This window comes from Thermothelomyces heterothallicus, assembly GCF_042370625.1.
Source record: "Thermothelomyces heterothallicus CBS 202.75 unplaced genomic scaffold P884_scaffold_15, whole genome shotgun sequence".
Lineage (NCBI taxonomy): Eukaryota > Fungi > Ascomycota > Sordariomycetes > Sordariales > Chaetomiaceae > Thermothelomyces > Thermothelomyces heterothallicus.
In genome coordinates this window covers 49840-62442 of record NW_027192576.1, presented here as the reverse complement: position 1 = coordinate 62442, position 12603 = coordinate 49840, and the positions used below count along the sequence as shown (strand labels likewise).

Genomic DNA, 12603 nt, shown 5'->3' with positions numbered 1-12603 from the left:
GCGGCCAAGGAGCACCAACAATGACGTGAAGAAAAGGTCGCAAGGAGCCGGCCGCGGCCAACCGCGCCGCGCCGCGCATGGACTTTATTACCCGGGGAAGCTTGTTCTTTCCGTCCCGCAGAACCCCTGCGCCCTTCCTTCCTTCCTTCCTTCCTTCCTATCCCCCCCCCCGCCGAACAGGGGTAGTGAAACCCGCGCGCCCTGCGTCGCCATTCAGGCCAGGTTCGCCGCTTCAGCACCGCGAGTCGTATCATACATCAGCGCCCGCGCCCGCGCCTTCAACGACCGCAACGACCGCAGACAGCCTACGAAAGGCGGGTCGGCCGCGTCGATACCACGGCGACGACAGGGCCTCGGTCTCGGTCGACAACGAGGCACAGGGAGCACCTGAAGCCGATTTCAAAAGGACCAGTCTGACCAAGGCGCGCGAGTGCGACAAGACCGGACGGCTTGCGAGCCGCGTGTCGTGCAATGCAGCCGGCCGAGGTGCTCGCGCATTCAGCCGGGCCGCCTAGCCCACCACGCCAGCCACGGAGCCCGGTGCGCGAGGCATTTACCTTCCTCACCTTTGGCCGCAAGAAGAGTTCGAGCAGTGGCGGATCGTCGCGTTCAACCCTTTCGAAACGCTCTCGCGCGCCGCCGCCCGCCTCGTCGCCGTCCACATCGGCTCACACAGAAACAGCGTCGCGTCAGTCACACCACGCTCCTGGCGTGGAGCCCAGCCTAGAGATGGCTCGCGGCCTCGCCGAGGACAAGTATCCTCCGAACTCTACGGTCAAGGTGAGTGGTCCGAATCTACAGCGTTTCACTGGTTCTGCCCCGCTGGAGAAGGTTGAGTGCGCTAATGTTGGATGCAGCCCGTCGTGGTGCGGTTCGGAGATGTTGCGGTGACCGCCCAAATCACAAAAGAAACATCCGCGGCAGAATTGTTGGCGGACTGCGGCAAATCGCTCGCGAGCTTGGGCCGATTGATCAACCCAGATACCAGTGTGGTCATCGAGCCATGCGTCCGACCGGGTCTGGAGAGGAGGCTTCGTCAGTATGAGCGGATCTGGGATGTCACCAGCGCTTGGGACCACCACTCATCCAACGGTCTTGTCATCCTACCAGACCGCTCGGACCCCGACGGCGAACTGAGCCTATCCAGCGTCCCAAAAACACAAAGCGAACCCGAGGGCTTTGTTTTGCCGCTCTATTTCCTGCAGCGGCCTGGAAAATGGAGCCAACGCTACATCACCCTGAAGGAGAACGGGCAGATATTCGCCTCCAAGAAGAAGGAATGGAAGACTACTGACAAGGATGTCGCCAAGCTCTGCCAACTCTCCGACTTTGACTTGTACCTGCCGACTGTGGCCGAAATGAAAAAGCAGCTGCGGCCACCCAGAAAGTACTGCTACGCCATCCGAAGCCAGGAGAAGGCGTCTCTCTTCCTTGATTCGACCCACTACGTCCACTTCTTCTGCACCGACGATGCGAATGTTTCTCGGCAATTCCGCTCCTGCGTGCACCGTTGGCGTAGTTGGTATCTCGTGAACAAGAAATTAAGATTGCACGAGGAGCAGGTCTCATCCCCAACCATCATGTCTCAGAGTGACCACGATTCTAGGGGGAGAGTCTCGATCGATCAGAGCTCGAGGGCGAGACCGTCAATGGATCGCCAAGCTCCTTTGGTACGGTCAGCTTCGTCTACTCGGGAGAGTACGCGGTCCAATGCGGCAAGCGGAGGAGTAGTACCCCCAGTGCCGGCCATGCCACCATCTCTTCGCGAGAAACAGGCCGCCGTTTTCGAAGCGACTGGACTGCTTGGCAACGGATACGACGAGCGCAAACAGCAAGCCCTGCGGCAAAACGTCGCGGCACGACAGCAACCGGGTGCGGTGACCTCGTCCGATGACGGCCCTTTCATCGACGGGCCAAACCTACTGAACAGCCATGCAGCCCTTGCCCCGGCCGCAGGCGGCCGCGCTCAAAGCTCGGATTCAGACGGCAGCTACGACAAGGGGGAACGCCCAGGAGGCTGGTTTCCCTCCGCTACCCAACATTCGGCCGATCAACGCACTTCTCGTCCATCCGCTACCGCCGCCTCTGCTGCCTCCTCCTTGACCCGACGGGCAACCGCGGCTACCCGTGAGCGCGGCGGGGAAGAAGCACGAGAGCGTCACCCGCCCTTGCACCAACAGCCGGCCCAGCAACAGCAGACTCAACGCCGGCCCACTTCGAGCAGCAACAACAGCAGTACCGGCCCGCCCCAGCCTCTCATTGACCTCACGCCATCGTTTGTTGAGCCCCCGCAGTGGTCCCGCGAGAAGAAGGGCCGTGGCGTTCGCGCGCCGCAGGGAAAGCCCCTCGTCGACTTGGCCACGGGGCCGGTGCTTCCGGGCAGCTCGACCACGCGCTTCAGAGACGCCTCAGCGCCGCCCAAGAGCCTGATACGAAGGCCCGAACCACTGCTGTCGACAGCCGGTGCGAGCGGTGGTGCCGGTAGCGGCGGCAGTGTCCCTGGTGGGAGCGGAACGACGCTGATGGAGCAGTATGACCTCCGAAAGGCCGCCGGGAGGCGGAGGGGCCAGACGCTAGCCCTTGTCGAGGGCGAGGGCGGCGCTGCTAGTGCTCCGCTGACGCACAACGGATTGGCCAGGAGTCATACCGTGAGGAGCATCGCTAGCGGCAGCGCCGGCGGTGTGCAACCCCCCGTGCCGGCCCCGGCGGTCTCGTCGTCGGCCGCGGCCGCGGCGTACATGCAGGCGAGGGCCAAGATGATGGGGCAGGGGGAAGAGGAGAAGGAGAGGGTGAGGCAGCGCTTGAGGAATGGAGATATGCGGGGACAGGGAGGAATGGGTTGGCAATAAGGCCTAGCGAAGATTATTATTGACGAGGCAAGGTTGGGGTGGTTGGTCCGGTCTGCCTATGTTCGCTTAGGCTTTATTTTCGCTTCGCTTTTTCGGGCGCTGGCATTGCCTGCTGTTTGTTGCAATCCCGCCTTTGGACGGGCATGAGGGATGATATCATGTATCGCTATGATGAATGATTGTCGCGAGACGATGAAAAAGAAAAGAAAAGAAAAGAACGGGTCAGGGGCGGATGGAAACCATCCATTGATGCAGCGGTTCACGATCAGCCCTCGGTCATTGGGTATCCAAATAGACGTGCCACTTCATTGGATTACTTCTCTTGTCTTATTATAAATATTGGGGTATTAATGTGTGCTGGAACCTGCAACGAGATGGCAATGGGTGTGGGATAAGAGGTGCGCTGCTCGAGATGCGGCGGCGTATTAAATTATTTGCTGCGCTTGTAAATCTTGGCCAGGAAGGCCTCGAAGACGCCCTTTCTCAGGCCCTGGGACTCGTCGATCTTGTCGATCGAGCGGCGGATGTCGCCGACAACCTTCTCCTCGTACTCCTTGTACCGCTGCTCCAGCTTGAGCTCGTCGTACAGCTTCTTGACGGCGGCCTCCTTGGTCTTGTCCTTGCGGCCGTAGTTCTCCTCGAGCACGCGGCGCTGCTCGGGGGTCACGATGGCCAGCGCCTGGTTGACCAGCCACGAGCACTTGTTGTCCTGGATGTCGGTGCCGATCTTGCCGATGTGCTCGGGCAGGCCGAAGTTGTCGAGGTAGTCGTCCTGAACCTGGAAGTACTCGCCCAGCGGGATGAGGATGTCCTCGGCCTGCTTGAGGTTCCCGGGGGTGGCGATGTCGAGCAGGTACAGCGCCAGGGCGACGGGCAGGTAGAAGCTGTAGTAGGCCGTCTTGTAGATGACGATGAAGCGGTACTTCTCCATGCTGAAGTTGTCGAGATTGACGACGTCCTCGGGGGCGGTGAGCAGGTCGCACAGCTGGCCGATCTCGGTCTGGAAGGTGACCTCGTGGAACAGCTCGAGCAGGTCGACGTAGCGCGGGTGGGAGCGGAAGAACTTCTTGAGGAGCGTGTAGATGGCCGACTCGAGCATGAAGGCGTCGTTGATGGCGATCATGCCGACGCCCTCGTGGCGGTACCAGCAGGGCTTGCCGCGGCGCGTGATGCTGCCGTCCATGATGTCGTCAGACACCAGGAAGAAGGCCTGCAGCAGCTCCGTCATCCAACCCAGCGTCGCGGCCTTGAAGTACTCGTCCTCGGTCAGGGGGCGCCCCAAGAGCAGCGACGCCGAGTCCGGCACCGACATGCCGCGGTTGCACTTTCCGCCAAGGGTGTTGACCTCGAGGGACTGGGCAGAAGAACGGTCAACGGTCAGCGGAACACGCCTGTTTATTTCCAGCAGCGACGCCCACCCACTTTCTTGTACCAGTCGACGGCCTGCTTCGGGAGGTTGTACTGCTCGGCATGTTCGAGGAGAACCTTCTCCAGCTTAGGGAAGACGGCCTCGAACTCCTTGAGGTTTGTTTGCTTCGCCATTTTTGCGCCGGTGCTTGTTAATTCCTCTCTTCTCTTTCCGTTTTCCCTTTCTTGTCTTTTCGAACGAGCGGCGTGGAGGCACAGTCGGCCAGAGTTCGGCGGGGCGAGGAGAAGGGGCACTTTTGGGGGGAGTGGGTTGGGCCTGGGATTGGGTGAATGAAGCGGTGGGCGGGAAACAATGGGAAACTGGTGGACGGACGAGTGCCAATTGACCCCTCCTTTTCCCCCCTCTGGCAAAAGCTATTGTGGGGAAGCTGGGTTCGCGATCTTGGAGACCCCTGGCCCTAAAAGTGCGATATTTGGCGGTGAAGAGGTCCGAGCTCGGGGTAGTTAGGCGGCAGAATTTCAGGAGCAGTGCCAGCGGATGCCTCAGAGTAACGTTAGTGTACTGCGTACGTCCGTACATACCTCCGTACCATTGTACTGTACGGATTAGTTACATGGTACGCTAAAGTGCAGCACAATATAACACATGTGCTAACCCCACTCAGCAAATGCGCGTCATCGTTGGCGGACGCGCCGACTACGCCGAACCCAAAGCTGACCAAGACTTGCTGCTGCCACCGGAGCACGACGGTTCAGTAGGAGAACACAGTATGCATGCGTTGGGTCAACGCATCTGCGATCAATCACCAAAAGCTAATCGGCATGCGAATGCTTAGACTGTACTATGCTGAGCACAACAGCGACAGATTCGGTTTTGACTCGTCCATGACCATACCCAGTTGTAGCTTCCCAAGCCGAGACTCGGAAATCTCCAAGGCGGCACGGCAAAGCTCCCGTTTTGACATCACCACGACTATAACAAGGACGAGGACGAGGACGAGGACGAGGACGAGGACGACCGCCCGTACGCGATAGAACAACCCCTCGCAGTCATGGGGCTCTCATCCAAAGACTCCCTGCAACTCAGGGAGGCGCTCCAGACAGCAGTGGTGAAGTGCTCCGAGAGGTGCCTCTATCAGTCTGCAAAATGGTTTGCTCAGGACCGCCCTCCAGGAGCGCTTGTTGCTCCAGACAAAGGCAGCTAACCGGTGCTCCCAGGGCCGCAGAACTCCTCGATGCCCTCCCAGAACCCGACCTGGACACGATGTCAGACGTGCCACAGAGCCATATACATACCGTCTTCTCGCCCAACCCCGACCCCGTCGAGGCCGAGAGGGAGGCTCAGGAGCTCGGCCGGTACCTGCTCGCAAAGTCGTACTTTGACTGCAAGGAGTTCGAGCGGTGCGCCGCCGTTTTCCTGCCCGAGCCCCTGCTGGCCAGCCTCTTGGGGACCAACCCGAATGAGGTTGCAAACCCAAAGGGCAAGGGCAAAGCCAAGGCGACCGCTGCCATCTCGTCCGAAGACACCCTGCCCGAGATTAGCCAGAAGAGCATGTTCCTAGCATTGTATGCGAAAGTCATTGCGGGAGAGAAGAAGAAGGACGAGGAGACCGAGATGATCATGGGGCCCCAGGACTCCGGCTCCGTAGTCAATAAGCAGCTGGTGGTCGTCAGCCGCTTCCTGTCCAGGTGGTTTGCCCAACGGAAGGCCGACGGCGGCGACTATCCCCCCAGCCAAGGCTTTCTCGAGTATCTGTACGGCATGGTCCTGGCGAAGGAGAAGAATGACAACCTAGCGTTGGACTATCTCATGCAGAGCGTGCACTTGTTCCCCTGGAACTGGGGCGCCTGGCTAGAAATTACAAACCTCGTCTCGAGAGTCGAGCAGGTAAAGCAACACCGACCACCTCCCTCCTCCCTCCCTCCTCCCTCCTCCCTCCTCCCTCCTCCCTCCTCCCCACTCCCCATCGTACCGTCTGGAAGCTAACTGACCTGCGCCTTACTTAGCTGAACAAAATCGCGCCTCACCTCCCGCAAAACATCATGTCTTTCATCTTCCACGCCAACGCCGCCGTTAACCTCTACCAACAGGGTCCGGATCTTGCGTCTTCGCTGAATGACCTCCTCGACATCTTCCCAACCTCTTCCTTCCTCTTGACCTGTAAGGCATTGCTATGTTACCATTCCAAGGATTTGTTCGCCGCCGAACAGGAGTTCAACAAGGTGCTGGCCTTGCATCCGCACCGGCTCGACTCGCTCGATCACTACTCCAATATCTTATACGTGCTGAACCGGCGGCCCAAGCTCGCCTTCCTGGCCCACCTCTGCTCCAACATTGACAAGTTCCGCCCGGAATCCTGCGTCGTGATCGGCAACTACTATTCGCTGCTCTCGCTCCACGAGAAGGCGGTTCAGTACTTTCGCCGGGCTCTTACGCTGGACCGCTCCTGTCTCTCGGCCTGGACGCTCATGGGCCACGAGTTCGTCGAGCTTAAGAACACCCATGCGGCCATAGAGTCGTATCGCCGAGCAGTCGACGTCAACCGGCGAGACTACCGCGCCTGGTACGGCCTCGGCCAGACCTACGAGGTGCTCGAGATGCACGCGTACGCGCTCTGGTATTACAAGAAGGCGGCGGGCCTCCGACCGTGGGACTCCAAGATGTGGCAGGCCGTCGGCTCCTGCCTGCAAAAGATGGGCCGCGACCGCGACGGAATCAAGGCCCTCAAGCGCGCCCTGCTGGCCGATAGCTACTATGACAGCACGGCCGCGAGCAGCTTCGGCAGCGCCGGCACCGTCGACCGCACATCGCAGATGGACCCGGAGGTGCTGCTGCAGATCGCCAACATGTACGACCGGCTCGGCGAGGAGGAAGAGGCGAAAGCGTACATGGAGCTGTGCCTGGCGCAGGAGGAAGGAGCCGCGGGCGGCGTGGAAGGCAGCGGCGGCCCCTCGCTGGGCGATTCGATCGCCATCCACAACGACTCGCCGGGCTCGGACGCCGAGGCCGGTGACGGGCTCGAGGGCCGGGCCGGCCCCGACGGCGGGACGGGGGTGACCTTTGCGACCAGCAAGGCACGCATGTGGCTGGCAAAGTATGCGATGCGCGCCGAAGACTACGAAACGGCCAGCCGGCTCGCCACGGAGCTGTGCCAGGATGGCGTCGAGGTCGAGGAGGCCAAGGCGCTCATGCGCGAGGCCCGCTCGCGGATGGAGCTCGCGGAGATGGTGGAGCGCTAGAGGTCGCTGCCGTTGTCCGGTCTGCGCGTTCTGAACCAACATGAGTGGCCCGAGTTTGCCGGGGAACAGTCCACGGGCAAGCTAGCGAGGAGGAGGTGGTGGTCCCGGCAAAGCAGCGGTCACCTCTCGTCGCGGAGCTGATTGGCCTGGGGCTCCAGTCGCCGGAAGTTTAGACTCTTCGGCTTCAAACCAGGTCGGCCCTCCCGGCTTGCGGGTTGTCTTCTGCACACCAGATTCGTGGCGTGCCTGGGGTCGGCATTGCTGCCAAGGTGTGTGATTGATGATGACGGTTTCTTCATACCCGTCGATACGGATCCCGACATAAAATGCCATTGTAATAAACGGCGCCAGGTCAAAACAAAACCTGCCGCTAATGCCAAGGCACACATCACACGACCGCGAGTTTGTGGTAGGATTATACTAGGGACATTAAGACACTGGTAGCGATGGCTACGCCACGAAGTGCACCAGAGGAGGGGGGGGGGGGGGGGGTTTCGTCGCAGCAGGAGCTGGACGTTTCCGGAAACAGCACATATGGTACCCTTGTGGTCTATTATACAGTGTGCTAATGCGAGCGTATGAGTATCGTTACATGGTGCAGCAGACCAGGGCGATCAATCGTGCCATGTACCGGAGGGCGCGGGTGGAGATAATAGGAGTGATGGTAGCGAAGTCCAATGCCCCAGGGCATCATCACTTCGAGGCTCGAAACAGCCACAGCACTGGATACATACTTATCGTCGAATCAATGCCGCCTATTTCCCACTTGAGTTCCCATTTGGGTTGGTCTCCCTGCGAGCAACAGGCTCAGTGATGGAGGGGATTGACCATGTTGCCGCGTCCCGAAAGATGGACAAAATTACGATTCAGTTTTGGTAGGGCGTTTCACTCCTTCACTCTAGGCGGCAGGAAGAACTGTTATCAACTTCGAAACCTCATTACTCCGTCCCAGACCGCTATGTATACACTCCAGTGCCATCTATACATCCGCCGTTCACATTTCAGAGAATGAACCATCCGCCCACCGTCGACGAGGTGCTTGCGTAGAGCCGTCCCCGTTACGCTGCCGTGCTTGCATCGTTGCCCTCTCCCTTCTTCTCCGCCTGTGCTGCCGTGCTTCCTTGGGGTTGTGGATTCGGAGGCTGACCTTCTCCTGCCGGTTTCTTTCCTTCCTCTCCTCCGTTTGGAGTTTCCGTTGATGGCGGCGATTGCGATGCGGGTTCGGGTGTTGCGGGTGGGGGAGGAGCAGCCATCTTCTTGATGACGCTAACCAGATGGTCACTCGCGTCCTCGAAACCGTCGATTTTGCCCAGCCGAGACTCGAAGTACTCGATATCCTGGAGCATCCTGTGCTCGTGTTAGCCGTTTTTTGCCCAGAACAGACTGACTGACTAGGCGGCGTACCTTGCACGGGCTTGCTCTGACTTGAGCTCCAACCCCCGATATGCCGCGCCAAACGTGTCTTTGTAGTTCCGGAACACGGGCATCATGATCATCCTCACGGTGTCCTCGGGCAGATGCTTTGTCAGGTTGCGGTGAAGCGTGGTGGTCTCCTTGACCAGAGTCTCCATGTACTCGTTGGCCACGCTGTCGGATGGCTGCTCCCAATTTACCGCCTTCAGTTTCTTAGTACCGGCCAGCGCCCGCCCACTCATGATCTCGACAAGCTTGTCGTAGATGTTGTTCTGGTGTTCCTGGAACGCCCGCCTGACCTTATCGAACTCGCCCATGACTCCCGGCGCCGCCGTCACCGAACCGCAGTGTCGTCGGACGAACTCGCGGACGTGTGGGATGATGGTGGCGATGAAGGCGAGGGCTTGCGACGCTAGGGCGAGATGTTTCGTGGTGATGTTCTTGAGCCCGGCCGAGCGTGTCGCTCCGGCGCCGAGGATGAGTTGGGTGCAGCGTGAGTTGAAGAGCTGGAGATATGAGATGAGCGATGTGGATACTTCGCTCGTCATGGACGGTATCGCGGTCATGAGCTGCAAGAAACGGGCCATGCCGTGCATGCACGATATGGCCGAGTTGGGAAGCAGGAAATGCTCCGAGTCGATCACGGCGCTCCTTGTTTTTGTCTTGCTGGAGCCATTGGTCTGCGTCGTCAGAGGGTCGGCCTCTTCGCCCGGCTTTTGCGAGTCGGGATGCGGAAGCCAGACTTGAGTCCCCTCCACCCACGCGGCGGCGTCCTTGGTGCTGCTCTCCAGAAGCTGATTGAGCACTTCGGTGTCTTTGTCGCCAAAGTCGGCGGCGTTCCACTGGTCCGACTCCATTCCCTGGGCAAGCTTTTGGTTCTCTGCGTCGCCATGGTATTGGATAAAGTCCCTGATGTGGCCGTTGACGACCGTCTTCAGGGTGGTGCCGCTGCGCCCCGAGATGGCCTCGCACTCGTTGGCAAAGTGGAGGTTGAGTGTGAAATAGCGGAGGAACCAAAGGAGATCCAACCGCTTGCTCTGCTCTGAGCGCACGCGCAACACCTTGACGATCTTCTCTTGTGCCACGTCTACCGCCTGCCCAAGAAGATTCGCAATGTCCACGGCCAAGTGGATCTCCTCCTGCGCTTCCTGAGCAGCGCCTGATGCTTGTCTCGGGGTGGGGCTGAAAGGGGGTGACTGGAGCGGAGATCGGGCTCCGGGAGGCGGCCCCCCGGGCTCGCCAATGGAGCTCGCAACATCTAAGAGGACCTTGGCTTGGGTGCCCAGTCTTCTCAGCGCTTCGGACACGCCAATGTATATGTTGATCAGCAGCTGCTCGGCATCCTGCGGTTCCAGAGCGCGCAAGTTGCGGGCCAGCATGATCGACCTCTCCTGCTGCGAGCGCTGCTTGCCTCCCGTCCTAGTGGATGTTGACATGAGGGATTCATTATCATCTTCGTTGGAGCTGGGCATATGCTTCCGGATGATGGCCCTGATCTCGCGTAGCGCCGCTTCTCGGTACGCGGTAGCCGCAGCCGTAAGATATCTGGCACGTTGCAGACCCGCTAGGCTGGAGAGGAGCTCTGCCCGCATCGCCTTCGTTCCCGTCATGTAGGCCGGTTGGGCGGAGGGTTCGCGACTGTGAGCCCCACGAGTACGTGCCGAGGCGTTGCTCCAACGCATCAGAACCTCTTGGGGAGACACTTTCTCGACATGTGTTCTGAGATCTGTGAGGAGCGTGTCTAGGAACTTGGCCTCGTAAGACTTCCCGATGCGGAGATGGAGGGCAGCCAAGTCGCCGCTCACGCTCTGGAGGGCGGTGGCGTCCCTGAGGTCTCTCAAGCGTATGCCCATCTCGCTGTTGTTTGGTGCCTCGCCTGCCATGAGTTTCTCGATCATGTCGATGCTGTCGAGGGCTTGGTCAACTTGGCCGGAGTCGACCAGGGTCTCACAGACGGCCACGCGGTCGACAATCTCTTTAAGTTGCAGAACGGCGTCATGAAGCCGGTTGACGTTCTCCCGTCTCCTGCGCTGCTGGACGAGGTTGAGGCCTCCGGTGGCAACTTCTTCGTCGAGAGCTTCCAGCTCCTTCCTTAGCGCCCTGATCCTCTCCACCGAATCTGCCGCCTCCGAGTGTAGCTCTCGTAGCGAGCCGAGGGCGGTGAAGAAGGAGGTGGACGCGGTGGAAATGGACTGGATGAGGTGCATCTCCACGGTATCCATGTACCACGAGAGCTTCTCCTGCAGGATCGCGTTGGTTGCCAGGGCCTTGCGGGGCGCAGCGGCCTGGCCGTTGGAGGAGGCGCCCTTCTCATTGCTGCCCGGTGCCGGCCGGACTACCTCGGAGCGCTCACTCACGACATCAAACGTGCGCGGGTTCTCGAGGTGGAAATCTGGGTCAAAGTACACGGCGGGTATGGTAGAGAGGGGCGGAGGTCCGTGTGTCTGTCCTCTCCTGGGGCGTGAGCTCGAGCGGCGCGGGGCCGGAGCGGAGTCTATCGACGATAAGGAGCTGAGAGACGCGGTGGACATCCGTCTCGACGACAAGCCGGGGCGCCTGCCGGGCCTCAGGTGGGCCTCATCGAGCGCCTCGGAGTAATCGTCGGGCTTGGTGGTGCCTCGGCGGTGTGTGTTGTTCGCCCCTTGATCCTCATCCAACTGTATCCGCCGCAGCTGTTCGTACAAGGCGCCGACTTGCGACAGGTAAGGGGCGAACTCGGATGCTTCGACGTGCGGGATGTTGGTGAGCGCCACTGGGGGGATATCTCGTGCGGTCGGGGGCCGGTGGGCACTCGAGGCGGGCGGGGCGGTGTGTGGGAGGAGGCCGGTCCTTACTATCGGGGGCTGGAGGAGGGTTGATATAGCATTCTGGCCCGATTCGAAGACGGCGTCGGACGAGCTCGCCCCAGCGTCCAGCGAGCCGCCGATCGAATGGACGGAGCTTGCAGTCGACCCTCTCCGCTGGCCTGCTCGCTGGGACCCGAGAGGCGCTGTTCTTCTGAGTATTAGCCGAAGCTCGAGATAGAGTCCAATCCAGATCTCGTGGGTTATGGGCGTGTGTATACCCATGGAAAGGAAAATCGCCCCGATGCCCAACCGACAGGGTCGGCGACAGGCTATCCACCGACTTGCGCGCCCCCTGGTTTGAGAACATGATGCTTCGCCCAATCTCCCCGGCCACAAGGCAAAGTCTTCAGGTCGCTTGCGACCATTCAGGCCGTGATTCAGGCCGTGTGCGTGTGCGCGCGAGGTTCGGGCCTTGATCGTTGGAGGTGCCGCGGAGCTGTCTGAGCCTACCGTCACCGAGGTACCATTGCCGAGCGCTGCAAGTCTTGTGTTGCATGCGCTGCGTGCGCTGCGCCGGGATCCAGCCGTGGCTCCGCTGCTGCGTGCGTGCCGGGCGTGCGTATATGTTTCCGCTAGTTATTTTCAGGCGAATACGTTGGGGCCCACAATCGAAAAGTGTTTAGTTAGGTTGAGAGGCGATTGAAACCTCTCCCGAGTAAGTGCGTACGAAGTCGGACTGCGGGCCGTCGCAATCGAGCTCCTGCCGCATTGCTGTTCGGGAACGCCAGCCTGGCCGGGACTGGCCTGCGCCAAGCAACGGTCCCCTGAACCCTGCCACTTTCTGCTGAGCAGTGCTCAGAATTGTTTCCTCCCCTGTGATTGCATATTCGACTTGGGTCCTCCTTAGGCAGCATTGTAACGGGGTTTGCCGCCTTATTAACTATCAG

At 60.1% G+C, this 12603-nt stretch overlaps 5 protein-coding genes across 5 annotated transcripts; 2 read left to right on the top strand and 3 right to left on the bottom strand.

Moving 5' to 3' along the window:
* Window positions 1-471: 471 nt before the first annotated feature.
* On the top strand, window positions 472-2849 carry P884DRAFT_278430 (uncharacterized protein; the record flags this gene model as incomplete). Its single annotated transcript, XM_069443180.1, has 2 exons — window positions 472-780; window positions 858-2849. The coding sequence occupies 2 exons, from the start codon at window positions 472-474 to the stop codon at window positions 2847-2849; spliced, it is 2301 nt and encodes a 766-aa protein (XP_069296519.1).
* Window positions 2850-3279: 430 nt separating this feature from the next.
* On the bottom strand, window positions 3280-4391 carry P884DRAFT_203102 (farnesyl pyrophosphate synthetase; the record flags this gene model as incomplete). Its single annotated transcript, XM_069438477.1, has 2 exons — window positions 3280-4203; window positions 4272-4391. 2 exons carry the CDS (start codon window positions 4389-4391, stop codon window positions 3280-3282), a joined length of 1044 nt encoding a protein of 347 aa, XP_069296518.1.
* Window positions 4392-4925: 534 nt separating this feature from the next.
* Window positions 4926-7933, top strand: P884DRAFT_245392 (anaphase promoting complex subunit 8). Its single transcript, XM_069440423.1, has 3 exons — window positions 4926-5367; window positions 5436-6105; window positions 6225-7933. Exons 1-3 carry the CDS (start codon window positions 5270-5272, stop codon window positions 7455-7457), a joined length of 2001 nt encoding a protein of 666 aa, XP_069296517.1. The 5' UTR covers window positions 4926-5269; the 3' UTR covers window positions 7458-7933.
* Window positions 7517-7958, bottom strand: P884DRAFT_33501 (uncharacterized protein). The gene has a single exon (XM_069445840.1). It carries the CDS (start codon window positions 7844-7846, stop codon window positions 7577-7579), a length of 270 nt encoding a protein of 89 aa, XP_069296516.1. The 5' UTR covers window positions 7847-7958; the 3' UTR covers window positions 7517-7576.
* A 390-nt stretch (window positions 7959-8348) lies between these two features.
* P884DRAFT_225838 (Vps54-like protein-domain-containing protein) lies at window positions 8349-12234 on the bottom strand. The gene is made up of 3 exons (XM_069439630.1): window positions 11935-12234; window positions 8862-11864; window positions 8349-8804 (listed from the first exon to the last, which is right to left on the bottom strand). The coding sequence occupies exons 1-3, from the start codon at window positions 12021-12023 to the stop codon at window positions 8516-8518; spliced, it is 3381 nt and encodes a 1126-aa protein (XP_069296515.1). The 5' UTR covers window positions 12024-12234; the 3' UTR covers window positions 8349-8515.
* Between the last annotated feature and the right edge of the window lie 369 nt (window positions 12235-12603).